At 48.6% G+C, this 26,463-nt stretch overlaps 3 protein-coding genes across 3 annotated transcripts; all 3 read right to left on the reverse strand.

The window, feature by feature from the left end:
- Positions 1 to 11,417: 11,417 nt before the first annotated feature.
- Positions 11,418 to 12,314, reverse strand: LOC123094895 (uncharacterized). The gene has a single exon (XM_044516763.1). It carries the CDS (start codon positions 12,193 to 12,195, stop codon positions 11,566 to 11,568), a length of 630 nt encoding a protein of 209 aa, XP_044372698.1. The 5' UTR covers positions 12,196 to 12,314; the 3' UTR covers positions 11,418 to 11,565.
- A 4,310-nt stretch (positions 12,315 to 16,624) lies between these two features.
- Positions 16,625 to 18,677, reverse strand: LOC123092384 (anaphase-promoting complex subunit 11). The gene is made up of 2 exons (XM_044514154.1): positions 18,382 to 18,677; positions 16,625 to 17,295 (listed from the first exon to the last, which is right to left on the reverse strand). The coding sequence occupies exon 2, from the start codon at positions 17,284 to 17,286 to the stop codon at positions 17,032 to 17,034; it is 255 nt and encodes an 84-aa protein (XP_044370089.1). The 5' UTR covers positions 17,287 to 17,295; positions 18,382 to 18,677; the 3' UTR covers positions 16,625 to 17,031.
- Positions 18,678 to 19,667: 990 nt separating this feature from the next.
- LOC123092383 (uncharacterized) lies at positions 19,668 to 20,872 on the reverse strand. The gene is made up of 2 exons (XM_044514152.1): positions 20,421 to 20,872; positions 19,668 to 19,942 (listed from the first exon to the last, which is right to left on the reverse strand). Coding segments are annotated over exons 1-2 (348 nt in total). The 5' UTR covers positions 20,768 to 20,872; the 3' UTR covers positions 19,668 to 19,941.
- Positions 20,873 to 26,463: the final 5,591 nt, after the last annotated feature.

Here is a 26,463-nt window from a genome sequence, read left to right on the forward strand (position 1 = left end):
TCTGCCCAAATCCTACCTGGCGCCGCCGCCTTCACTTGCCTCGCCGTCGCCAAGTCCCTCCTGCCGTCGCCCGGATCCAGTGCCCCTTCGCCCATCCTCGCCGGATTAAGCTGCGTCGCTGCTCTGCTTCTGCTCCCTGTCGAGTAGAGGACCGCGCCCTGCTTCCCTGCATCAAGCGTTGACCGCAGCATCGATCCAAGCCGGCCTCGTCCCGATCTCCTAGCCCATCAGCAGCAAGGCCCCACCAGGCTTTCCCAGTCGGCCTGCTGCCTCCAAGGCCCAGCGCTGGCCTGCCCGGCCTCCCTCTGCTTCCAATCGGGCCTCAGCCCATGGGTGAGCAGCCCCCAACAGCTCTTCTCTTGTGCATGCTTGGCCCAGCAAGTTTCGGCCTGATGTGTGTGTTTTTACTGCTGCGAATTTAACATTATCGAGTGTATTACAGTTTTGCAGAAAACTCCTCCATGTTCATGCATATAATAACTCATTAACCATGCATCGGATTAAAACAAATTATATATGTATAATGCTTAGAATTTTGTGTAGATTAATAATTTGCCACTTTCATCCATGTTTAAAATGTTTAAAATGTTGTTTGTTTAAATTTGCTCAAATGTAATGTTAAAATGATTTATTTCATAACTAAATAACCGTAGCTCGGTTTTAAATAAACTTTATATGTAAATGGGGTGGAAAAATGCCTAGTTTAACATGGTGCACTTTATTTTCCTGTTTAACAACAATAAAGTATGTTTTACGGCAGAACAGTACCAAAACTAAAATATGGACACGAGGATTTTCCGGAATTGTTGTTTGTTGTTTCCGGCCTCACTTAAACTTGCCTAGATAGTTAGTTTATTTATGCTTCACCTCTTGCCATGTTTATAACAACATGTAATATTGTTGTGTTCATAAACGAGAGAGAACTAAATAATTGATGTGGTGTTTCGTCAATATGTAACTCGTTGCATATTGAGCTCCACTTAACTTGTAGTGTTGTTTGTGCACTTTGCCATGCCATGCCTCTTTAAACCGGACATGCATCATACTTGATTGTGCATCATGCCATGTTTATGTGTGGTGTGTTTACCATGTTGTGTGCTTCTTCTCGATAGTTCCCGTTTCGTTGCGGTCGTGAGGATTCGTTCGTCTACGCTTGGTTCGGCTTCACCCGTTCGTCTTCTTCATGGACTCGTTCTTCTTCCTAGCGGGATTTCAGGCAAGATGACCGCTACCCTGGATCTCACTACTATCATTGCTATGCTAGTTGCTTCGTTCTATCGCTTTGCTGCGCTTCCTATTTTTTGCTCTTCAAGCCTCCCAAATTGCCATGTCAGCCCCTAACCTTTTCACCCTTCCTAGCAAACCGTTGCTTGGTTATGTTACCGCTTTTGCTCATCCCCTCTTATAGCGTTGTTAGTTGCAGGTGAAGTTGAAGATTGCTCCATGATGGACAAGATTGTGTTGGGATATCACAACAGCTCTTATTTAATTAATGCATCTATATACTTGGTAAAGGGTGGAAGGCTTGGCCTTATGCCTGGTGTTTTGTTCCACTCTTGCTGCCCTAGTTTCCGTCATACCGGTGTTATGTTCCCGGATTTTGCGTTCCTCACGCGGTCGGGTGATTTATGGGACCCCCTTGACAGTTCGCTTTGAATAAAACTCCTCCAGCAAGGCCCAACCTTGGTTTTACCATTTGCCTCACCACCACCTACTTTTCCCTTGGGAGTCGCTCTCTCAAGGGTCATCTTTATTTTAGCCCCCCCGGGCCAATGCTTGTCTAAGTGTTGGTCCAAACTAGAGCACCGTGCGGGACCATCCCTTGGCAACTTGGGTTACGTCGTACCTGTACGCTTCGCTTATTCGCTGTTGCCCTGAGATCGAGATATGTGCAGCTCCTATCGGGATTGTCGGCGCATCGGGCGGTCTTGCTGGTCTTGTTTTACCATTGTCGAAATGTCTTGTAAACCGGGATTCCGAGACTGATCGGGTCTTCCTGGGAGAAGGAATATCCTTCATTGATCGCGAGAACTTATCATGGGCTAAGTTGGGACACCTCTGCAGGGTATAAACTTTCGAAAGCCGTGCCCGCGGTTATGTGGCAGATGGGAATTTGTTAATGTCCGGTTGTAGATAACTTGACACCAGATCCGAATTAAAACGCATCAACCGTGTGTGTAGCCGTGATGGTCTCTTCTCGGCGGAGTCCGGGAAGTGAACACGGTCTTTGGGTTATGTTTGACGTAAGTAGGAGTTCAGGATCACCTCTTGATCATTGCTAGCTTCACGACCGTTCCTTTGCTTCTCTTCTCGCTCTTATTTGCGTATGTTAGCCACCATATCTTGCTTAGTCGCTGCTGCAACCTCACCACTTTACCCCTTCCTTACCCCATTAAGCTTTGCTAGTCTTGATACCCATGGTAATGGGATTGCTGAGTCCTCGTGGCTCACAGATTACTACAACAACAGTTGTAGATACAGGTTATGCGATGATCTTGACGCGAGAGCGATGTTTGCTTGTTTTGGAGTTCTGCTTCTGCTTCTTCTTCGATCAGGGGATAGGTTCCAGGTCGGCAGCCTGGGCTAGCAGGGTGGATGTCGTTTGAGCTTCTGTTTGTGTTTCATCCGTAGTCGGATGTTGATCTCATGTATGATGTATTGTTGTATTCGTGTGGCATTGTATGCCTCTTGTATGTATCCCCATCTATTATGTAATGTTGATGTAATGATATCCACCTTGCAAAAGTGTTTCAATATGCGGTTCTATCCTTGGTGGGACCTTCGAGTCTCTTTAGGATAGTATCGCATATTGGGCATGACATCGTCCGAGGGCATTTCGTCGACTGCCCAACAGGCACAGTTGCTTTGCCACGCTCGACTGCAGGATCATGGGCGAGCTTGGATCGCCTTTCAGTGCGAGGAGGGTCGACTTCCTCCTCCTCTTCCTCCTCCTCCTCCTCTTCGCCGGAGCCGTCGTCATCTTCATCCCCCTCACCATCAGATTCCCAGTCCTCCTGACTTTCACCTCCGCTCCCCTCCTCCTCCTCGATCTGTTATTGTGCCCCGTTGGGCATCGAGTACATCTCGGTAGTGACCTGGAAGACAACAAACAAGACAAAAGTCAGTCGACCGATGTTAAGCAAATAGGATGGAGAAAGTAGGATCACGGTCAAAGATACAAGATTGGACCTTGTCTGCTTCATATGACTGATCGAGTGGAGGAATCCTCCTAGCTCCTCGAGGGTTATCCTTGTTCCCTGTGATGGCAGTCATCCACCTCTCCAGCGTGGCATCCTCGACCTCCTCCGGGTGGATCCGAGTGGTGTCTTCAGTGCCAGAATACATCCACATCGGATGGTCTCGATATTGAAGCGGCTGGATGCATCGTCGGAGGAAGACTTCCAAGAGATCCATGCCGGTCACCCCGTCACGGATAAGCTGGACTACGCGCTTGACCAACACCTTAACCTGAACCTTCTCCTCCGGGACCACCTTCAAAGAGGACGGCTTGCTCACTCGGTCCATGGAAAAAGGAGGGAGTCCAGTCGACTGCCCTGGCGTCGGCTGGTCTTGGCAGTAGAACCAGGTCGACTGCCACCCTCGGACCGACTCGGGAAGGACCATGGCTGGAAAGGCACTTTTTCCCCTCATTTGAACCCCAAGACCCCCACACATCTGAATCACTTGGGTTTTCTCATCACTCGGATTGGCCTTTTTTACCATCTGGGAGCGACAGGTGAAAATGTGTTTGAAAAGGCCCCAATGTGGCCGGCAACCCAAGAAATTCCCACACAGGGACACGAAAGCAGCGAGATACGCGATGGAGTTGGGTGTGAAGTGGTGGAGTTGTGCCCCAAAGAAGTTCAGAAATCCTCAAAAGAAAAGTTGAGGAGGCAAAGAAAACCCACGGTCAACATGGGTGGCCAAGAGGACACACTCACCCTCCTGAGGCTGCAGCTGCCACTCCTTCCCCGGGAGCCTCGCTGATCCATGGGGGATCAACCCTTCATTGGCCAGGTCATCAAGATCCTTCTGACGGATCGTCGAGCGGATCCACTCGCCCTGGATCCAGCCCTGCGGCAGGCCGGCCCTTGACGAGGATCCGCCCCGACTGGTCGCCCTTCCCTTTGCCTTCACCGTCGCCTTCTTCGCCCGCTCCAAAGCCGCCGTCTTCTCCTTCAACATCGTCACCGGCAAAGCGCGCACGGAGCAGCAGCGCTGGGGTGGAGGTGAATGCAGCGGACGAGTCTGAGGAAGAGGGAGAAGGAAATAAGGGCGCACTGTTCAAAAAAAAACCGTCCGGCGCCTTATATGGGGTTGCTTCCGAGTGACTGACTGGTAGGCCCGGACGATCCTATCAAATCCCGCAACAGTCGCGCACGCGATACATGGCGAAAAAGGTGGCGCGAAGATCGAGGCGTTCCTGCCTTATCCCATCCGAGTATCGCGGCCTCCTCCGCCTTGCGCGCTTCCCGAAATTCAGATCCCGCTAAATCCGCAAACTGCAAAGCAACTTGTCAGACTGGAGATTTCCTCCGATCTGTCGCTCGGAGATCTCCAAGTACAGAAACTTCACTCGACGGATACAAAGAATGGATCAAGGCGACTGAAAAAGAAGTTGGTGCCGTCACCTAAATTCATTGATCCAGAACAAGACATACTCATAACACGAAAAATGGGTCGGAAGAGTTCTCAACTCCTTCCCCACTCAAACCTCGATCCATTTGGGGGCTAATGATGAAGCCATGTACCTAGGGTAGGGTCATGGACCTGTCCAAGATACCCTCCCCAAGGACATCTCTAGAATAAGCTACCTTTCAGTCGACCTGGAAGGATTCCACTTGACGAACTCGAAGACACTCGACCATGAAGCCACTCACTCGACCACCAAGAGATCTAGAGTCACTCTGCACACAAACGGTCAGTCATTAAGTAGTCTTTATGATCATCATAGCACTTTATGTATGGCGTTACCAGTAACTCCAGGTCTTAATGTACCTTAAACCCTACATAACTGAGGGCCGGGGGGGTCTGGCGGACTCTATATAAGCCACCCCCTCCTCAGTGTAAAGGGTTCGCACCCCTGTAACTCATACGCACATAATCCAGTCGACCGCCTCCGGGCTCCGAGATGTAAGGCTATTACTTCCTCCGAGAAGGGCCTGAACTCGTAAACATCTTGCGTATACAACTACTCCATAGCTAGGATCTTGCCTCTCCATTCCTACCCCCCTATTCTACTGTCAGACTTAGAACCACGACACCGGCCGCGGTGCCCTGCGGCAGCCTTGGCCGTATCAGCATTGGCCGAGGTGTTGCATACCGACCATTCCTCGCCAATCTTGGTGAGCTTCCTGTCGAGGCGGTGGCGGCGCCACGCGACCATCTCTGTGGTCCTGATTGACCGATCGAGAGCCCATGCCGCGCCGGGCTGGGGTCGTTAAGGACCCAAGCCAGCTCCTTGTCTGACTTGGCGAACGCACAATAGCAGGCAGTGTTGCGCCGCTCCTGCCATGCCGCCTACCTCGCTACCCTATCCTCTACGGACACGATGGCCCATGACGAAGAGGAGCCGCCACCACCGAGATAGTGGAGGATGCGCCTGCATGCCTTCGCGTCGCGGGTGGCAACTCCTTCTTGATGACCTGGTCGCACCAGTTGCAGCGCAATGGTGATGTCGTCTCCTCCTTCGAACGACACCCAATTGGGCGCTGCAGTTGTGTGGAAGGTGTCGGCTCCTCCTTCACGCAACGCGCGATTCGGGCGCCGCTGTTTGGGGGAGGGGCGTTGGCTCCTCCTTCACATGGCGGAGAGGCGACACCTACTCCTGTTTGACACGGTAGCATGGAGGGGAGTGTGGTTTCTCCTTGACGGCATGCGGCGATGAGGGTAGGGCCGGACCACATTCCTGGAGCGACCGCTCGTCAGCAGCTCGATTTGATGGACGAACTCCCCATCTGTCATAGTGGCCTCCGAGAGAAGGCACGACTGCTGAAGGAGCGGCTGCTGCGGCAGCGACACCTGGTCCTCCACGTCAACGGAGGAGAAGGCGATGGTTGATCCCAAGGGTTGCGGAAAGCGATGGCGAAGGCGCCAAGATCCTAAGTTGCATGTGAGGCAGAGAACCACGACTTGGGCATGTTGTGGATAGGGAGATGAGGAGGAGTTCGGAGAAGCGGCTGAGCGTAGAGAAGTGGGTGTGGATGTCGCCGGAGCACATAGTATTATATAGGCGGGACGAGGCCACGAACGGACTGTCATACTACTTTAATGTGACGCATCGGCCGAAGTTTTGTTTCTTAAGATGACGTGCCCGCATTGAAGAGGCGACACCCGTCTGGTCGCATCAGTCAACGCTGCCCTCCTATCTGGTCACATCGTGCGACATCAATGTCGGTCGCTGCGGCGCTAGGCCAGCACAAATGCAGCGCGGGAAGCGACCCATCCATTGGAGAGAAAGCGCGGGGAAGTGTTTTGGATGGGTCCGGCGTGTCGGAGCAGACGCCGCCCCCCCACGCCCCCTAGTTTGCTTCCAGTTTGCAGGAAAATGGATGCCCAGACCGGTCTATAGACGGATGCGGGATCATGTTGGATGGGTAAACACGTTCAAACCGAACAGATGCGGGGGGTTTGAGGGTCAGTGTTGGAGATTCCCTTAGAGCATTACAACCAAGATTGTAAAATTTGGCACCCTATACGTCTGAGGACGTGTCCACGGACAGTGACCGTTCACCCTTATTTCAACGCGTCCGCAACTGAGCTTCTCAAATATCCAACCCTCGAATCCATACAATCCATGCAACTACCTAGATCGGCATAGAAACATAGCGTAATCCGGACCCAAAAGAGCATGTTTTTACGATCACATCCTAAAGAGCAAGTTCATTACTGGACATCACTAGATACATAGATAAACTAGATACGTAAATAAATGATAGCTAGATAAACGGAGAGGGGCATCCGACATCACCATTTTCTCATCGGTCCCTTCCCCTTGCAGTCACGAGACAGACGACAGGACTCCTTCACGTAGATGCCTACACAGATGTAACATCCCCAAACTCTAATATTTATTAACCCATTTAACACCCAAGTAATGATTCCGTGCTTATATAAACACCTTGGTGTACAACTTTGTCGGTAAAACCCTGTACTATTGTTGTTGACATTCCGGTAGCCACTGATGGACGAGAACTTTGTCGTTTGATCGACCTCGTCATAAGGAGCAACTCTTCGTCCCTGCCCGTGGTACCGACGTTGTTGCTAAGATAGCTGACAAACTATTTCCTGACAAACCTTGTATCCTGGTCGTACAAGATACCACCACCCTTCTTATTCATCATGGTGGTATGAATGTTGATCACTTCAATTTTGATAATCATAACGTTTAGGAAATGCTCGAGTCCTCACATGCATATTGGTGCAGTGTGCTTTATCTTTCTGCAGCACTTGCGACTATATCTCCGAGTTATCCATGTAATCATTTACATGGATAACAACCTGCACTGGTAGACCACGAGGTGCGGGCTGGTGTGCCGCTTTGTCTCGGCCACGAGGTGGTCGGTCAGCCGCATCCTGCACTGGTAGTGTAGGCTCTAGCACCTCCTCCTCGAATTGGGGTAACAACCTGTGCTTCGGGTAACTTTTGGTTGGGCGCTCGAGTCCGTATTCCTCGGCTGCCAGGACCTCAGTCCATCTATCAGTTAGCAGATCTTGATCAGCTTGAAGTTGCTGCTGTTTTTTCTTCAGGCTTTTTGCAGTGACTATAAGCTGGCGCTTGAAGCACTCCTGCTCGACGGGATCCTCAGGCACGATAAATTCTTCGTCGCCGAGGCTCACCTCGTCTTCGGAAAGGGGCATGTAATTTTCATCCTCCGAGTCTCCATCCATTGCCTGTTCCTCAGGGCTAGCTTGCCATCCTCCCGTCCGGCTTGCTCGAAGCTTGGCTGGCAGGATTGTTTTCGTCTTTGGCATCATCCGGAGTGCTATTGTCTCTTGTGCCGGTATCGCTATTTTTTTTATGGCGGGGCTTAGAGCGGCGCCGCTGACGCCGGTGCTTAGATTGCTTCTCAAGGGGATTATCCCCCGTTGCCTCATCGCCCTTGCTTTCTTTAGGTGTGTCCACCATATATATATATATATATATATATATATATATATATATATATATATATATATATATATATATATATATATCATATGATGAGGTGGTTGTCCAGCGCCCTGTGGGCGGTGGTTCCTGTTCTTCTCCGGCATCGTCGTCCATACCGTTGATGTCTTCGGAGTCGAAATCAAGCATCTCGGTTAAGTCGTCGACAGTGGCTATTAAGTGGTGGTGGGTGGGTAACGAATTTTTTCGTCGTCCGCTTCCCACTCCAGCCGGACATAGTTTGGCCAAGAGTCTCCTGACAGGGAGAGAGATTTTAATAAGTTTAGCATGTCGCCCAAGGGCGAGTGCTGAAAGATATCCACGGAGCTAAACTCCATGATCGGTGCCCAGTCAGGTTCGATGGGCACGGATGCGCGCGGTTCGGAACCTATGGCCGGAGACGAGTCCGAGGGTCCGATGACATAGGCCTCGTTGGAGGTGAATTCTGTGTTCGGCTCTATCGCCGCTGAGTGTGCGGCCTCCGTGGCGGGGTCCATCCACCCGTCCTCGGATGACATGATCTGCTCCGGATTTAAAGCCAGGGCAACTGCAGGTGCGATCTCCTGAACACCGTCCGATGGCAGATCTAGGTCATGCTCATAGCGATTGCAGGGTGCACCTGTTATGGGCTCGAATCCGTCGAAGATCAAGTCTCCGCGGATGCCAGCAGTGTAATTCAGGCTTCCGAACCTGACCTGATGGCCAGGGGCATAGCTATCGATCTGCTCCAGATGGCCAAGCTAGTTGGCCCGCAGTGCGAAGCCGCCGAATACGAAGATCTGTCCAGGGAGGAAAACCTCACCCTGGACCGCATCGCTATAGACGATTGAAGGAGCCATCAAGCCTTATGGTGACGACACAGTGGAACTCTCAATGAAAGCACCAATGTCGGTGTCAAAACCGGCGGATCTCGGGTAGGGGGTCCCGAACTGTGCGTCTAAGGCTAATGGTAACAGGAGGTGGGGGACACAATGTTTACCCAGGTTCGGACCCTCTCTATGGAGGTAATACCCTACTTCCTGCTTGATTGATCTGGATGATATGAGTATTACAAGAGTTGATCTACCACGAGATCGTAGAGGCTAAACCCTAGAAGCTAGCCTATGGTTATGATTGTTGTTGTCCTACGGACTAAACCCTCCGGTTTATATAGACACCGGAGGGGGCTAGGGTTACACAAAGTTGGTTATAGAGAAGGAAATCTACATATCTGAATTGCAAGCTTGCCTTCCACGCAAAGGAGAGTCCCACCCGGACACGGGACGAAGTCTTCAGTCTTGTATCTTCATAGTCCAACAGTCCGACATAAGCATATAGTTCGGCTGTCCGAGGACCCTTAATCCTGGACTCCCTCAGAGAGCACCTGCGAGTAGTTCAATGCGGAGGCTGGCTGTTAGCGGTACCACCCAGTATGTGGTGGTAGCTCGGGATCTGTCCCGATAGCCAATATGAAACATTCACTATGGCGGAATGACAGGGCAGGAGGAGACCACCTAGAAGAGAGGTGGGCCTGGGCCCTGGTCAGGATCCGCGGCTATTTCATAATAACACACTTAACGAGATTTGAATATTTGATCTTAGGCTACCACTAGCATATACGCACTAACCGCCACGCGGGATAATGGTTATGGGGCCCTCGGCATCGTCAGTTCCTCTTGAAAACTCTGTCACGTGTCACAGTTGAGGGACACGTGCCCGGGTGAGCGGCATGCCTGGTGTGTATACAGAGGTGGGCTTGGTCCCGGTCGTCCTCGCAATGTGCATGAGTGCTTAAGGTGATTGGCCCATGAACCCTTCGCGCTTAGGATGTAGACCGACGTGTTAACCACTCTGGAGAACCTAAGTAGGACTTCGGCGTGTCGATTATCCGAGGCCCGGCATTACCCAGAAAAGTGTGTCCGACAGAGGTAATCGAGCGTATCGGGTTATGTGATGCACCTCTCCAGGAAAGTTTAACTATTCAAATAGCCCAGTCCACGGTAACATGATGACTTGAAGTTGTATCCCGACCTCTTACAACTAAAACCAGATACTTGATAAAACACACCCAGATAACAGACAGATACCCCCAGAGATCAGTTTCCCACATGGAGACGAGGAGAGGATCTCTGGGCAGGTTATTGCTATATGTATGTACAAGATGATACCATATCCGCTCCTCTTTTCTACTGCTAAAAGATGTAGTCTCCGATAGGTTGAGCTTCTCCTGCTTATTCAGGCATTTCTGCAGTTCAGTCCACAGAAATTACCCCTTTCCTTTGATATGGATGCATATCTAGTATAGATCTGATGTAAGTCTTGGGATTACTTTGGATGTGGCCATTTCTTTGATACACTATTCATTCAACCTGGTTGCTGCAACAACTGGTAGCGTCGCGGATGCAGGTTACCCCGATGGTGCGTACTATATGGACACCGATGACCAGGAGCAGTCGGGATGTCCCAGGCAGGAGGCGTCGGCTTTCGATCTAGCATTGTTCTTTTGCTCGGCCTTCTTAAGGCAAAACTTGTCTAACTATGTTTGTACTCAGATGATTGATGTATTATGGATCCTCGTGACCCTGACTTGTAATATAAAGATTTATGTTTAATTTGTGTCGCAGAGTTGTGTTGTGATATTAACGTGGGTCACCGTTCATGATCCGACATGATATGTGTATGATTAGTGCACGATTATGAATGGGGCGTCACAGCAGAAGGTCTCGAATGACGACGACGACGACGACGACGACGACGAAGAAGAAGAAGAAGAAGAAGAAGAAGAGATGATGCCGGCGAGACATCGACAGTGTCGGCCCGCTCCTTTGTGAGTCCTGGCGCTTTTGCCGTGGGGGCCGCCTTCTCCTTCCCGATGCCTCGAACTCTTCATTGTTGAGCCGGAGCGTTCTTGCCTTCTTGCAGCGGAGGCGCCTCACGTCCGTCTCCATCATGGTGAGGACCTTGCCTAGGATCTTCTCCTTCGAATTGACCTTCATGAACATCGCGTAAGGTTGGGAGGACCTTGCGCCTGTGCGGGAGGCTCCGCCGCCCTCTGCACGGCCCGCTGCCTCTCGCGGCGTATGGCGTGTGCCTCCGATTCGGGCATCCTTGTACGCTGGCTCGACGTGAGCACGAGCACTAAAAGCTGGCCGGGAGGAGCTAGGGCCAGAGGGGTGCGCCCGGTGACGGATCAGGGGTGAGTGTATGTGAGAGACTTCGATTGTACTATGTTAAAAGGAAATTGAAAGATCTACCGCCGAGTCGAGGGCAACGTTTTGGAGAGAGAAAGTCCGACAGAAATTGAGAGATCAATAAAATATATGCACATATAACATTTGACAAATACGGTTTACTGCATTTTGTATATCTAACTTGCAATTGACATCGATGAACCAAAACTCAAGATTGAGCAAACAAACAATCCTACCACTATTGTTCTAGCAGACGCTCCTTTCCATCATCTCGTTGTATTGCAGCCACGAGATTTGCCGTTGCAGCTTCATCTGCGCGTAGAACTTTGCGATGAACTCGTCCGCCTTCACGTCCACCCCGGCATCCTCGCCGCCCTCCACGGCTCCCGCCGAGCCGACGCTCGCCTCCATCATCGCGCGCTCGAGCAGCTGCTCATCCGCGCCATCGTCGAGGCTCTCCAGGCCGCACTCGCTGGGCTGGTCATCGTAGAAGTCCCCGGAGCAGCTCGCGTCCCTCTCGCGGTCGTCGCGGAAGAAGTAGCGGTCGTCGCCGTAGACGCCGGGGGTGTCCGGGACGGAGGGCGCGATGCAGGGGATGAACCGGAGCACGCGCGCGGAGGGGGTGCGGAACCGGAACGCCGGCGTCTCGTCGATGGAGAACTCCCGCTCGCCGTAGTGCAGCCGGTCGTTGCGCCGGCCGCCGTGGCCGAGGCCGAGGCCGCCGACGCGGCTGTGCCGCAGCGTCTTGAGCAGGCGGAGGCTCTGCGCCGCGCTCCCCTTCCGCGCCCAGAGCACCGCCAGCCGCAGCAGCCGCCACGCCCGGCCGCCCACGGAGGCCTTCCTCGTCGCCTTAGGAAACATCGCCGGCGCCGCCATTGTGTTTATCTGCGTGGATTCAGCAAAAGGATCGCGAGGCCTGTGTAGCTGCTCCGCTCTTTTGCTTTTGGTATGGAGGTTTGTTCGGTTGAGAAAGTTGGTGATGGATGAGTGTGGCGGGGATCGCTGCATAAATAGGGACGGGTGGGATGCTTTGCTTGTGTGGTGAGCCGGGAGCGGGAGCGGGAGCGCGGCGGGAGCGAAGGGAAGCGAGCGCGTCTGTTACTTGCGTCGCGTCTTGCTTGGCAGTTGGCATAAGCTGGGGCAGCAGTGGATGATTGAGGTCAGGCGTGTGGGGCCCGGCCGCCAGGAGGGGCGCCACATAGTGCGGCGCCTCATCGGGCTGACGGACGGCGGCTAGGACGCGATTGCGTCGCGCCTCCGAACGTGGGGCCGTTTCCACTCTCTGTCCCGTGGGTTCCCATTTCCTGGTTTTCATCCATGACAGGGGCGTTTTTTCTTTTCTTTTTTGCGTAAACATGACAGGGGCGTTTTGTTTTGCCTTCATCAAGTGGCAATGCACAGGAACATGGTGTGAAGAATCGAGACTGAAACTCCCTTTGTGATCTCCTTGGCACTACCGCGTAATTAGCCCCACTGGCTGCGTTTGTAGTACGTGGCCTCAACTGTAGTTTTTTGCCGGCACAAGCAGCTCTGCGCGTTCTGTTTTCATCCAGTCACTTGTGAGTCGTGGAGCTGAAGATCACGTGGTATGGCGTCACAAAAAGAATTGCATTGCTTGTTCCTCTACGAACGCTTCTCAAATGGCGCATCATTCCTTCTTAACGAATCACTCTTATAAAATTATAGCCACGGCTACGCGTTTCCCTATTTCACGTCCCCTATGCCATGGAGTTAACTCTAGCTGCTCGTCAGCGGGGAACATGGCTTTGCTTAATCAAGATGTAAACCGCGTGGCAGTGTGGACCATCAAGACCTGAAACCCAACAACCAGCGTAATCCCCGCGGTAGTAGCAGCTTCAGAATAGTTTACATCATGGGAGTGGCCAGGTGTCCACGTCCACCTCACAGGGGTACATGCCAGGCCAAGACCTCCACAGTGTCATCCCGCACAAGTGAAATCGTATACGCGGTCTCCACGCTGCGTCGAAGCACAGGAATGTACACCAGCCCAACGCAGAACAGCCTGAAGAACTGAAGCCGGAAAATTTACCGTGATGTTTTCTGAACCCCCGGTCTAAGATTCTGTTTCTGTCTTGAGTATTGCATATAAAGGTGGCGAATACAAATTTCCTCAGCCAGTATAAAACAGCCGAAAATCACTGCGCAGCTAGCCTTGAAAATCACTGCGCAGCCAAGCTAAAAGAGGGGCACTAGCCGAAGCTTCCCATGAAGTTTCACCAGACATATAAACACCAAAAGCAAACAAATTATACTTATACGAATCTGGTTCATGGGGTTACATGGCATTCCCACAAATCCTGGCTGACAACTAGACACAGCGGTCACACGCTGGAAAACCCAAGCCTGTCACGCCACCACGCAAGTACTACCAAACTGCTCACCACAAACACCTACAGCTCTGTTGTCATATAGCTGCAGCCTCAAGAATTCCTGGTTGCTTTTGTGCTAAGGCTCCGCTGAACAAGACAGTTCACCTGATTTTTTTGGAATCATGCAGCATGGGAGATATGCAAACTGAACAAAACGATCTAACGGTGACCGCGATACTTAAGATCACTGCTGTCATCCTCACCTGAGGAGATTATAATATCGCCTTTCCGTTCGGCACTGAAGGGTGTGATGCCATGCCATTAGCCCGACAAAGCATTACCTGCTTACCACGAATGATTCATTCAGAATGAAGAGGCAGCGGCCACGAAATAGCAGGGCTAGATTGCCCACCTGCCAAAAAGAATTGGACAGCACAGCAAGGCCTAGATGGACGAAGCAGATCAGACACAAGGACCTCTGGAAAATCAAGACCCAGTCTGGATCTTCCCAATTAACGGCAAAGAAGGCATGCTTGAAATAATAATTTTAGTTATATAGTACTCCCTCCGTTCCTAAATATAAGTCTTTCTAGAGATTTCAATATGAGCTACATACGGATGTATATAGACATAGTTTAGAGTGTAGATTCACTCATTTTGCTCCGTATGTAGTCCATATTGAAATCTCTAGAAAGACTTATATTTAGGAACGGAGGGAGTATTACTCATGGATCGGAGGGAATACAAAAGTAATAACTCAATTACTAAAAGGCAAGACGCTGTTGGTATTTTTCAACTTCTTTTTGTTCTTTGTTATAAGACCCTTTGTTTTCGTTATTACTCGTTTAGTTTGCTTAACAAGAGAACGGATGGGCAGGAAATTCCAAGAGCATCTTGCAAGCTAGTATTACTCATCAAATACAGAGAACAGATCTCTCCAAAATGTCTGGATGCTCACCATGCGCACCTGGGTCTCCCCATGATGCTCACAGTTGTTGTGAATAAAAATGCCGAAGGTACTGGTGCTTGTTGACTAAGTTTTTCCCTAACTCAGAAGACAGGATGCCCAAAGAGTAACATACATAGAATGTGGACCATTTATGTAATTTTAAAACCCCCCAAATTTTCTAAAGGAACCAGCTTATGACACACATAAATATAACTGTAGAAACGTCTCCAAACTGAGTACATTGGTTGTAAAAATATCTTATATTATTGGACGGAGGGAGTAGAAGTTATCAATAAAGTCCATTTGCTTCTTTTGATTTAATTGTCCAGATTAAAGCTAGAAAACAAAGACAATAGGCATTTCTAACCACTAATAACCAAAATATTATTTACCATAATTGCATTCTAAACATCAAATTTGCTTCTTTTGCTTTAATTGATTATTTTATTTATGACAACCATTTGCGTTTTCTTCTGTGATCACATTACTCTCTGATATACTCCCTCAGTCAACTAATATAAGATCTTTTAGATCACTACTTTAGTGATCTAAACAATCCTATATTGGTTTACAGAGGGAGTGCCTTTCAAGAAGTATAGTGCCCTTGTAGAGTAGCAAGGAAAGTGGCAGACTTGAAACCGATCCTTAGATTAGACAATTCATATACATATTATGACATCTCGCATATAAGTAGGGACCAGAGTATGTCTTGCTAAATAAGTCTGCATACTGCTAGTCAAGATGGGCAAATAATATTTTCATTACAATTGATCAGTAGCGATTCTGATTGTTTAATTTATTCTAAAGCGAGGAACAGAACGATAATTTCTATACATGTTAAAGATGTTCATTAAAATAAACACCACCTGCCTTTAAGAATAAGTAATCAAACTAGTGACATGACTGATTCAATTTCACAGATGTTGAGAATATTGCCACAACCTCTATGTCACTAAAGTATCACACATACAAACTAGCAACTGAAGGTCAAATGCCTGTAATATGGATATCACTACAGGCTCCAATGTTCAAGTCCACCATTTATCCAGGCAAGACATACAGATATCTAAAGAAGAGGCTTTTAGAATACCTCAAAGTTCTGAACTCGAATCATATGCACAAAACAGATGGTGCACCAACATGCCCATTTTGTCTTACTCCCTCTGTTCCTAAATATAAGTCTTTCTAGAGATTTCAATATGGACTACATACGGATGTAGATAGACGTAGTTTAGAGTGTAGATTCACTCATTTTGCTCTGTATGTAGTCCATATTAGAATCTCTAAAAGGACTTATATTTAGGAACAGAGGGAGTAGATGCTAGATATACTACTGGCAGGTTGCTACTCATGCCCATTTTGTCTTACTCCCTCCGTTCCTAAATATAAGTCTTTCTAGAGATTTCAATATGGACTACATACGGATGTAGATAGACGTAGTTTAGAGTGTAGATTCACTCATTTTGCTCTGTATGTAGTCCATATTAGAATCTCTAAAAGGACTTATATTTAGGAACAGAGGGAGTAGATGCTAGATATACTACTGGCAGGTTGCTACTCATGCCCATTTTGTCTTACTCCCTCCGTTCCTAAATATAAGTCTTTCTAGAGATTTCAATATGGACTACATACGGATGTAGATAGACGTAGTTTAGAGTGTAGATTCACTCATTTTGCTCTGTATGTAGTCCATATTAGAATCTCTAAAAGGACTTATATTTAGGAACAGAGGGAGTAGATGCTAGATATACTACTGGCAGGTTGCTACTCAATCACATTGTATTTTACAATGTTCCTAATGCTTTATTCAAACGATCTGAGTATAGTAAAACAGATATCATGAACTAAGCCTAATCCAGTAACTCTTTACTTGTTCGTCTAAAACATGCTTGACTTTACATGATAAAATCCAAGTCTTGATGATATCTACTGGCATAATTGGCACAAGATAAAATCTGACCCGGTGTAACTTGCTCAGATGCGATACATTTCAATTTATAGCCTAGTAAATGCTCATCAAATCATGTCAAGAACTTAAAACCTGCTGATATATGTGTCATTGTTAAAATGAATGTAAGTCTAGCAGAACAAGCTAGTTGTTATATCTACAGTATATACTATCCAATCAGAATCAAATTACTACATGGGAGGCCATCTGTAGGTAAAAAGCTGAACAAGAAAAAATGTCACAATCTCAGGCTGCTGACTTTTCAAAGTCAGTCATTGGATTTGTATGATCACAACTTGCAAAGACACAATAGCTGTGGCTCAAAGGTCTCACAGCTTTACTTAAAAGATACCGACCATCCTGATTTCCAGAAAGTATGAAAGGGCACTTACAAGATAACCCAACTACATTCCAGTTACACATTCATTCTAGTTTCCTACGAGGAGATATGAAAACTTCTGGTACTGACATAGTTTGAGATGTCCTTAGCCCTTGAATTGCCACTCCCTACGGCACATGGGGCAAAGGGGGGTTGATGTTTGAGAATTGACCCACTTGAGTATGCAGTGAAGATGGAAAGCATGGTTGCAGGCACCCCAAATGATTGGGCAATCATCACCAGGGAACTTACAATCAGGGCAGCAGCCGTCAAAAGCCATCCTGCATATGCCACATGTCTCATCCTGTGCGTCCCATGTCCAAGAAGCCACCGCATGCCACTGAAGAATTTTGACCTTCATGGCTGTTACCTGGAATACAGCAGTAGATGCAATGCATGAGTCATGAGAACATTGTACAAATTGCAGTTTATCAGATAGCAATCAAGAAGGAATAAGGCAGAAAGGAGAAGAGAAGTTCGCTAAATTAAATGGTCTAAAAGAACACATGTAGTATTAGCTTTCCTGTCTTCAGTTTTAAGGCTGAAGTTGCAGCTTGCAGGTAAAGATAGAGTGATAGATAGGTAGATACAAGTCAATAACACAGTACACCATTCGAATGGCTCAAAAGTCCCAACTACTAGTATCCACACAGCGATGTGGTCAACACATTTCCTCACAATATGCAGGGGCGGGCTTAACATGAGACATAGGAATACAGTTGAACCATTGACTTTACAGAAAATAAGATGTGCTTGCACCAGGACAGCAACTCTTATGTCTCAACTGAGGTCGATCTTGTATGCTGTGGAAGAACCAATGTTTGGGAAGAACCTAATGGATCCACATATGAATGGATGAATTGGAATGGCTCAAGGAGGACGACGCTGTGTTATAGTAACAGCAAAATTAGGAATAGTCGAAGGAGTGGAGCAGTGCTGGTCGGGCCAGACAACGAATCGAGCCACAGCTCAAAGATAGTCCCCCTTCTTTGATTACCGTTAGATCTTCTTTAGTATTTACCCTTGCCAAGCCCTACCGAGCCAATTGCCGCTTTACCATCACCATACCAGAAGAACACCTAGCAAATAACGAAATAACAGCACCATAGCATGGAAATCCACGAGAAGAAGCCCCAGAACCAGCTGCTTCCAGGTTACTAAAAGTACTGTACATAGAACGCTTGGAATTTGAGCAGGGCATTTCCTCGAACACTTTATGCCCATAAACTCCAAGTGCAGCATACCGATGTTGCCCATGAGAAGAACGCCACGCAGCAGCGCCTTCAGTGGCCGATGCAACCCATGGTTCATGCCGGCCGTAAGCACTCACAGACCAGCACATGTTCGATTTGCGGTTAGAATGCATTGGCGATTTACAACGGTCGAGGTCGCCGGCTAATTCGGCTTTGGGGGGCGGCAGGAGATAGGGTTATGGTTAGGGATAGCGACGCAGTACCTTGACGGGGGGCAATGGAGGGGGCACGCGCGGGCCTCAGGCCGCCGTCGACCCGCCTTGGTCGCTCGTCCGCTTTCCCTCCCAGTCAGTCACTCGACTCACTCCGGTGTGTCTGTCACTGTGCGTGGCGTGGAGAGGCGAGGGGTGAGGTCAAAAGGATGGGCCTAAACTCAAGTCTGTAAGCGGCCCGTGGCAGTGGTAGTAGCCCTGGGCTGAACCTTTGTGGGTTGTGGACTTGTGGTGCTGCCGGTAGGTTGTTTGAGAACTTAACCCGGGACAATAGTACCACCTCGCCAGCGGGAGCGAGAACAAACGGGTAGCTGGCTATATAAGAGAGCGAGGTGCAGTGAAGTAAAGCACGCAGCTGCGTGGTGAGCACAAAGCGAAACCTTTTACTCCCTCCGTCTGAAAATACTTGTCAGCGAAATGGATGTATCTTGTGCATGCCACAATAAGCAGCATACAGTAATTTTTGAAGGGTGTCTCCTTTTGAAGGGGACCCCATCAAACCAAAAATCGGAATAATTATTGAGGTACTTGCATCCCATTTGTATTGTGTTGAAAATTAAATGCCTATGTCGTTAAGTGATATTGAACGAATTGTGGTTCTGCAAGGAGGTGTGTCACATGCATCTGGCTGTTGCGGTACCCGTCACCGTCAGGGTGGCAAAACTGCACAGCTCGATCCATCTCCGTCAGGTAGTAATTTCCCGAGAAAGGCATCTTTGCCACCAGCTCCAGGCGAGAGGACAACTCATTCCAGATGCTACGCAACGCGGCTTCACGGTTGACGCCTAGCCCAGGCGCATCGTCTCTTTCTGCGCACCAACTCACGTGAGTGTGAGCTAGTCGCATCGCATCGACCATTGCCTGATGCAGCAGCAGGAATCTTTCACGTGCGCACTTCATCCACCCAAATGGAGAAGTTGCATGCTCTCAAATTTGTCACTCAACATAATTACACAGGTTAGGTTACGCTCATGGAGGAAAACGACTCTTTTTTGCTAACTTAAGAGGAAATTATCAATTGAGAGCAGTGGACAGCTTGTTTCATACGTGGGACAACAAAGTCTTGTCTTGGCAAATCGAAAACAGTTGGCGGCAACGGCACAGCAAATTGAGGGAACAGGTTTCTGATACGCCAATTTGGGGATGACCCATTTTCCTCTCATGATTCAGTTAACCATGTCTCCGTCATACTGAAAGTGGTATAAAAGAACCCAAAAAAATCTCAAAACATCAAAATCCACATGCAGAATGGCGTGGCTTAAGGAGAGACATAGAGATATCATGAAAATTCACCAGTTCCTTTCCAAAGATTCAACTCCTGTTGAGACATTCTTGAAACAACTAGCTAATTAGCAGACAGTAAGAACAGCATCTGCAATCAACGCAATCTCATGAGGAAGCTCTTAATTCTTTTTTGTTTCCTATAAACCTGACCCAAAAGTTACCATCACAACCTCATGGACAAAATTAGCAAAGGCAACAGCATCCGTTACTCGCACATTGTTGCAGCGTCTTCTTCGATCCCAATAGAACTCACCCAAGACCACGGATTCTGGAAGAGAGAATTAATAAGGGATAGATTAGAGGTGAGGTTGAAATATCAGGACCAAATGGTGGTACTAGTGATATGTTACAGTACTACTACTTGGAAAGGGGAGCACTCATGGAAATAAAAGTTGTGATCAATTTGGTACTCGTTGGAGATCTGTCATGTCATATGTAGTACTATTTCCTTAAATAAGCTTGCATAATGGAGGATGAAACAGGATTGCAGTTATACCAACACGTAGGAACCGGGAAAAACGACAGAAATTTTATGCGAGAAATGAAATCCCTTCTAGTAGTGTTTATAGAAGGCTAACGGATTTGCGATTTCTCGGATGAAACCCGTTTCCACAGTGGAAGGAGGGGTCTTCCATGATCGGGTAGCCACGGCCGATTCAGGATGGTGAAATTAGAAGGGAGCGGGGAACCAAGGGAGAAGACCGAAGGTGGGAGCAGCCAAGTGAAGGAATGGAGGTGATCCTTACCAGCCATGGATGAAGCCCGTGCACTTGTCCTTGATCCAGCGGAAGCCCCGGCGGAAGGAGGCCTTGACTTTTCCCTCCACCGAGTACGCCTTGTAGCTCGCCACCCGACGCCGCCTCTTCACCTCCGGGTCGCTGAAGCACCAGGCGGAGCCTATCCCGCCTCCGCCTCCGCTCTTGGTGACCGGCAACGGCGGCGGCGGGGACCTGGTGGGCGGCGGCGGCTTGACGACGAGGTCGATGCGGCGGTCGCCGTAGGGCACGATCTCGTTGCGGTAGGGGCGGTCGTAGTCGGCGGCGGAGGAGGGCGCGTAGGGGCGGTACGCGCGGTCGTAGTCGGCGGCGGCCATCGCGAAGCCGCCCGTGGAGCTGCGCTTCGGGGAGGAAAAAGGAAAATTCCGCTGGTGTCTTCCCTTGTCCCCCTTTATTCCCCCGCTTCTTTGATGGAAGAAAAAGGACTACGAGCTGGCGGTGGGGACTAGGAGCGAGTCTCCTCCTAGCTATGAGCTGACGCCTTTTTTGTTTGACAGCACAAAGAAAGAAACGATTGTTGTGGGAAGTGGAGTATCTCCGGGCTCCAATGTATACCCTAGTGAACAGTATAGTTGAAAAAATAGTAATTTATTTTAAAAAATGTATTCTTTTATGGTAAACTTTGATGAATGTTTTGCATTCTTGCAAAATTTCAGCACGAAATGACATCATGGAAGTCATGAAAAAAAATTGATGCTAAAAAAATGCTAGTTCCTGAAATATTTTGGAGTACTGGTTTATTTTGCCACGACTACCATGAATGTTATTTGGTGCTAAAATTTGTTAAGCATAGAAAATATTTATCAAAGTTTACTAAAAAAAATAGAATTTGTCTTTTACTAAAAAATTTACTGTTCGTCAGGGTGCATTTGAGCTCGGAATTAGAATATGATTTTTGCATCCACTGTTCCAGTGGTCTATGGCAAGGGCATGTCCAACACCATCCCTCGAAACGTAGTTAAACGTCCTACGCATGGCTCAAACACATTTTGTTCTCCAACGTTCTCCAATTTTTTTCAGCGACTCGCCTCCCTCCTCTCCCTCGACACCCATATCCCTCTCTGAGGCGACACAGGGGGAACCCATAGCATCCTCGCCACCAGCGGCCCCATCCCCCCCCCCCCCCCCCCCCCCCCCCCCCCGCTGCTGTCGTGGGCCACTGTGGGGCAAAGCCTGGGCAGTGTTGATGACGGTGAGGCCTTTCCCCAGCGCGGCTTCCCTCCTTCCCCCGCCACCGATGATGGCACGAATCTAGCCGCTAGTGATCTTGGCGGCGCGACGCAACGAAGGTACGACGACTCCTCTACTCGGCGTCGATGATGGTGGAGTGGTCTGTGTCTGGTGGTGCTACCTCGACGGCCGCTGCAGCCAGGGGCGCTGGATCCACCCTTGTTGCATCTGGGTGGGTGCGCTCGGGCTAAGGCCGCTATTAGGCGTGGTGATGTTGTGGCTCTGCTACTACTGGGTGCCATGGTGGTGTTGGCGGCTGTAGTGGACTCAGCGTGGTGGTGCTGGCAGCGCCAATGGACTTGGCGTGGTGGTGTCGGCCGTTTTGATGGAGGTTCTGCTGTGGCTTGCCGATGCGGCTCCTATGGTGAGGTGTCACGGCGATGACGGAGTGAACCATCTTGAGGCGGTGTTGCCCCTTTCTGGTGGTATGGGATGTAGGTGTGTGGTGATACAGACGAAAGGCATGCATAGCTCTGGTCGATGCTAGCAGTAAGGGCGTGTGTGGGCGTCGTTCTTCTCCTTGGACGCATCGATGTGGAGTGTAATCACCTCTCTCTCTCTCTCTCTCTCCCCCTCCCTCCCTCCCTCTCTCTCTCTCTCTCTCGATTTGGATCTGAACATTCATGCCACAATAAAGAAAATTACATTGAGAAATATGCTAGGTAGCATTCCACATCAAAAATTCTGTTTTTATCATTTACCTACTTGAGGACGAGCAGGAATTAAGCTTGGGGATGCTGATACGTCTCCAACGTATCTATAATTTTTGATTGTTCCATGCTATTATATTATCCATCTAGGATGTTTTATATGCATTTATATGCTATTTTATATGATTTTTGTGACTAACCTATTAACCGGAGGCCCAGCCCAGATTGCTATTTTTTTGCCTATTTTATTGTTTCACAGAAAAGGAATATCAAACGGAGTCCAAACATAATGAAACCTTCGGGAGAGTTATTTTTGGAACGGAAGCAATCCAGGAGAATTGGAGTAGACGTCAGGGAAGCAACAAGGAAGCTACGAGGCAGGGAGGCGCGCCCCCCACCTTCGTGGGCCCCTCGTGGCTCCCCTGACTGACTTCTTTCGTCTCTATATATATATATCCTAAAAACATCGGAGAGCACAATAGATCGGGAGTTCCGCCGCCGCAAGCCTTTGTAGACACTAGAAACCAATCGGGACCCTGTTCCGGCACCCTGCCGGACGGAGGATCCCTCACCGGTGGCCATCTTCATCATCCCGGTGCTCTCCATGACGAGGAGGGAGTAGTTCACCCTCGGGGCTGAGGGTATGTACCAGTAGCTATGTGTTTGATCTCTCTCTCTCTCTCTCTCTCTCTTTCTCTCTCTCTCTCTCTCTCTCTCTCTCTCTCTCTCTCTCTCTCTCTCTCTCTCTCTCTCTCTCGTGTTCTTGATTCAGCATGATCTTGATGTATCGCGAGCTTTGCTATTATAGTTGGATCTTATGATGTTTCTCCCCCTCTACTCTCTTGTAATGGATTGAGTTTTCCCTTTGAAGTTAACTTATCGGTTTAAGGATTTGAGAACACTTGATGTATGTCTTGCGTGGGATACCCGTGGTGACAATGGTGTATTCTATTGATTCATTTGATGTATGTTTTGGTGATCAACTTGCGGGTTTAGTGACCTTGTGAACTTATGCATAGGGGTTGGCACACGTTTTCGTCTTGACTCTTGTTGGGGAACGTAGCAGAAATTCAAAATTTTCCTACGTGTCACCAAGATCTATCTATGGAGAAACCAGCAACGAGGGGAAGGAGAGTGCATCTACATACCCTTGTAGATCGCTAAGCGGAAGCGTTCAAGAGAACGGGGTTGAAGGAGTCGTACTCGTCGTGATCCAAATCACCGAAGATCCTAGTGCCGAACGGACGGCACCTCCGCGTTCAACACACGTACAGCCCGGTGACGTCTCCCATGCCTTGATCCAGCAAGGAGAGAGGGAGAGGTTGAGGAAGACTCCATCCAGCAGCAGCACAATGGCGTGGTGGTGGTGGAGGAGCGTGGCAATCCTGCAGGGCTTCGCCAAGCACCTATGGGAGAGGAGGAGGTGTCACGGGAGGGAGGGAGGCGCCAGGGCTTCAGGTATGGATGCCCTCCCTCCCCTCCACTATATATAGGGGCAAGGGAGAGGGGGGAGGCGCAGCCTTGCCCCTTCTCCAAGGAAGGGGTGCGGCCAAGAGGGGGGGAGGAGTCCATCCTCCCCAAGGCACCTCGGAGGTGCCTTCCCCCTTGAGGACTCTTCCCTCCCCAAGTTTCCTTGGCGCATGGCCTCTTGGGGCTGGTGCCCTTGGCCCATATAGGCCAAGGCGCACCCCCTACAGCCATGTGCCCCCCGGGGCAGGTGGACCCCCCGGTGGACCCCCGGACCCCTTTCGGCACTCCCGGTACAATACCGATAAAGTGCAAAACTTTTTTGGCGACCAAAACAGGACTTCCCATATATAAATCTTTACCTCTGGACCATTCCGGAACTCCTGTGACGTCCGGGATCTCATCCGGGACTCCGAACAACATTCGGTAACCACATACAAACTTCCTTTATAACCCTAGCGTCATCGAACCTTAAGTGTGTAGACCCTACGGGTTCGGGAGACATGTAGACATGACGAGACGTTCTCCGATCAATAACCAACAGCGGGATCTGGATACCCATGTTGGCTCCCACATGTTCCACGATCATCGGATGAACCACGATGTCAAGGACTCAATCGATCCCGTATACAATTCCCTTTGTCTAATGGTATTATACTTGCCCGAGATTCGATCGTCGGTATGCCGATACCTTGTTCAATCTCGTTACCGGCAAGTCTCTTTACTCATTCCGTAACACATCATCCCGTGATCAACCCCTTGGTCACATTGTGCACATTATGATGATGTCCTACCGAGTGGGCCCAGAGATACCTCTCCGTTTACACGGAGTGACAAATCCCAGTCTCGATTCGTGCCAACCCAACAGACACTTTCGGAGATACCTGTAATGCACCTTTATAGCCACCCAGTTACATTGTGACGTTTGGTACACCCAAAGCATTCCTACGGTATCCGGGAGTTGCACAATCTCATGGTCTAAGGAAAAGATACTTGACATTAGAAAAGCTTTAGCATACGAACTACACGATCTTTGTGCTAGGCTTAGGATTGGGGTCTTGTCCATCACATCATTCTCCTAATGATGTGATCCTGTTATCAACGACATCCAATGTCCATAGCCAGGAAACCATGACTATCTGTTGATCACAACGAGCTAGTCAACTAGAGGCTCACTAGGGACATATTGTGGTCTATGTATTCACACGTGTATTACGATTTCCGGATAATACAGTTATAGCATGAATAAAAGACTATTATCATGAACAAAGAAATATAATAATAACACTTTTATTATTGCCTCTAGGGCATATTTCCAACAGCCTCCCACTTGCACTAGAGTCAATAATCTAGTTCACATCACCATGTGATTAACACTGACAGGTCACATCACCATGTGACCAACATCCAAAGAGTTTACTAGTGTCATTAAACTAGTTCACATCATCATGTGATTAAGACTCAATGAGTTCTGGGGTTTGATCATGTTCTGCTTGTGAGAGAGGTTTTAGTCAACGGATCTGTAACATTCAGATCCGTATGTAGTTCGCAAATTTCTAGGTCATATTGTAAATGCTGCTCCCACGCTCCACTTGGAGCTATTCCAAATGGTTGCTCCACTATACGTATCCGATTTGCTACTCAGAGTCATTCGGATAGGTGTTAAAGCTTGCATCAATGTAACCCTTTACGCCGAACTCTTTATCACCTCCATAATCGAGAAACATATCCTTATTCCTCTAAGGATACTTTGACCGCTATCTGATGATCCACTCCTTGATCACCTTTGTACTCTCTTTCCAGACATGTGGCAAGGCACACATCAGGTGCGGTAACTTAGCATAGCATACTGTAGAGCCTACGTCTAAAGCATAGGGGACGACCTTCATCCTTTCTCTCTTTTCTGCCGAGGTCCGAGCTTTAAGTCTTAACTTCATACCTTACATCTCAGGTAAGAACTCCTTCTTTGACTGATCCATCTTGAAACACCTTCAAGATCATGTCAAGGTATGTGCTGATTTGAAAGTATTATTAAGCATTTTGATCTATCCTTATAGATCTTGATGCTCAATGTTCAAGTAGCTTAATCCAGGTTTTCCTATTGAAAAACACCTTTTAAATAACCCTATATGCTTTCTAGAAATTCTACATCATTTCAGATCAACAATATGTCAACAACATGTACTCATCAGAAATGCTATAGTGCTCCCACTCACTTCTTTGGAAATACAAGTTTCTCATAAACTTTGTATAAACCCAAAATCTTTGATCATCTCATCAAAGTGTATATTCCAACTCCGAGATGCTTACTCCAGTCCCTTAGAAGGATTGCTGGAGCTTTGCATACTTGTTAGCATTTTTCAGGATTGACAAAACCTTCTAGTTGTATCACCTACAACCTTTCCTCAAGAGAATCGTCGAGGAAACAATGTTTTGACATCCTATCTGCAAGATTTCATAAATAATGCAGTAACTGCTAATACAATTCCAACAGACTCTTAGCATCGCTACGATTGAGAAAGTATCATTGTAGTCAACTCCTTGAACTTGTCGAAAAATATCTTAGCGACAAGTCGAGCTTTCTTAATGTGACAATTACCATCATTGTCTGTCTTCCTTTTGAAATCCATCTGTGCCCAACAGCCTTACGACCATCAAGTAGTTCT

This window comes from Triticum aestivum, chromosome 4B, assembly GCF_018294505.1.
Source record: "Triticum aestivum cultivar Chinese Spring chromosome 4B, IWGSC CS RefSeq v2.1, whole genome shotgun sequence".
Lineage (NCBI taxonomy): Eukaryota > Viridiplantae > Streptophyta > Magnoliopsida > Poales > Poaceae > Triticum > Triticum aestivum.

Excerpts from the sequence above, each read along its gene's own strand:
- LOC123092384 (XM_044514154.1), bottom strand. The coding sequence starts at position 17,286 with ATGAAGGTCAAAATTCTTCAGTGGCATGCGGTGGCTTCTTGGACATGG.
- LOC123094895 (XM_044516763.1), bottom strand. The coding sequence starts at position 12,195 with ATGGCGGCGCCGGCGATGTTTCCTAAGGCGACGAGGAAGGCCTCCGTG.
- LOC123092383 (XM_044514152.1), bottom strand. The coding sequence starts at position 20,767 with ATGGCCGCCGCCGACTACGACCGCGCGTACCGCCCCTACGCGCCCTCC.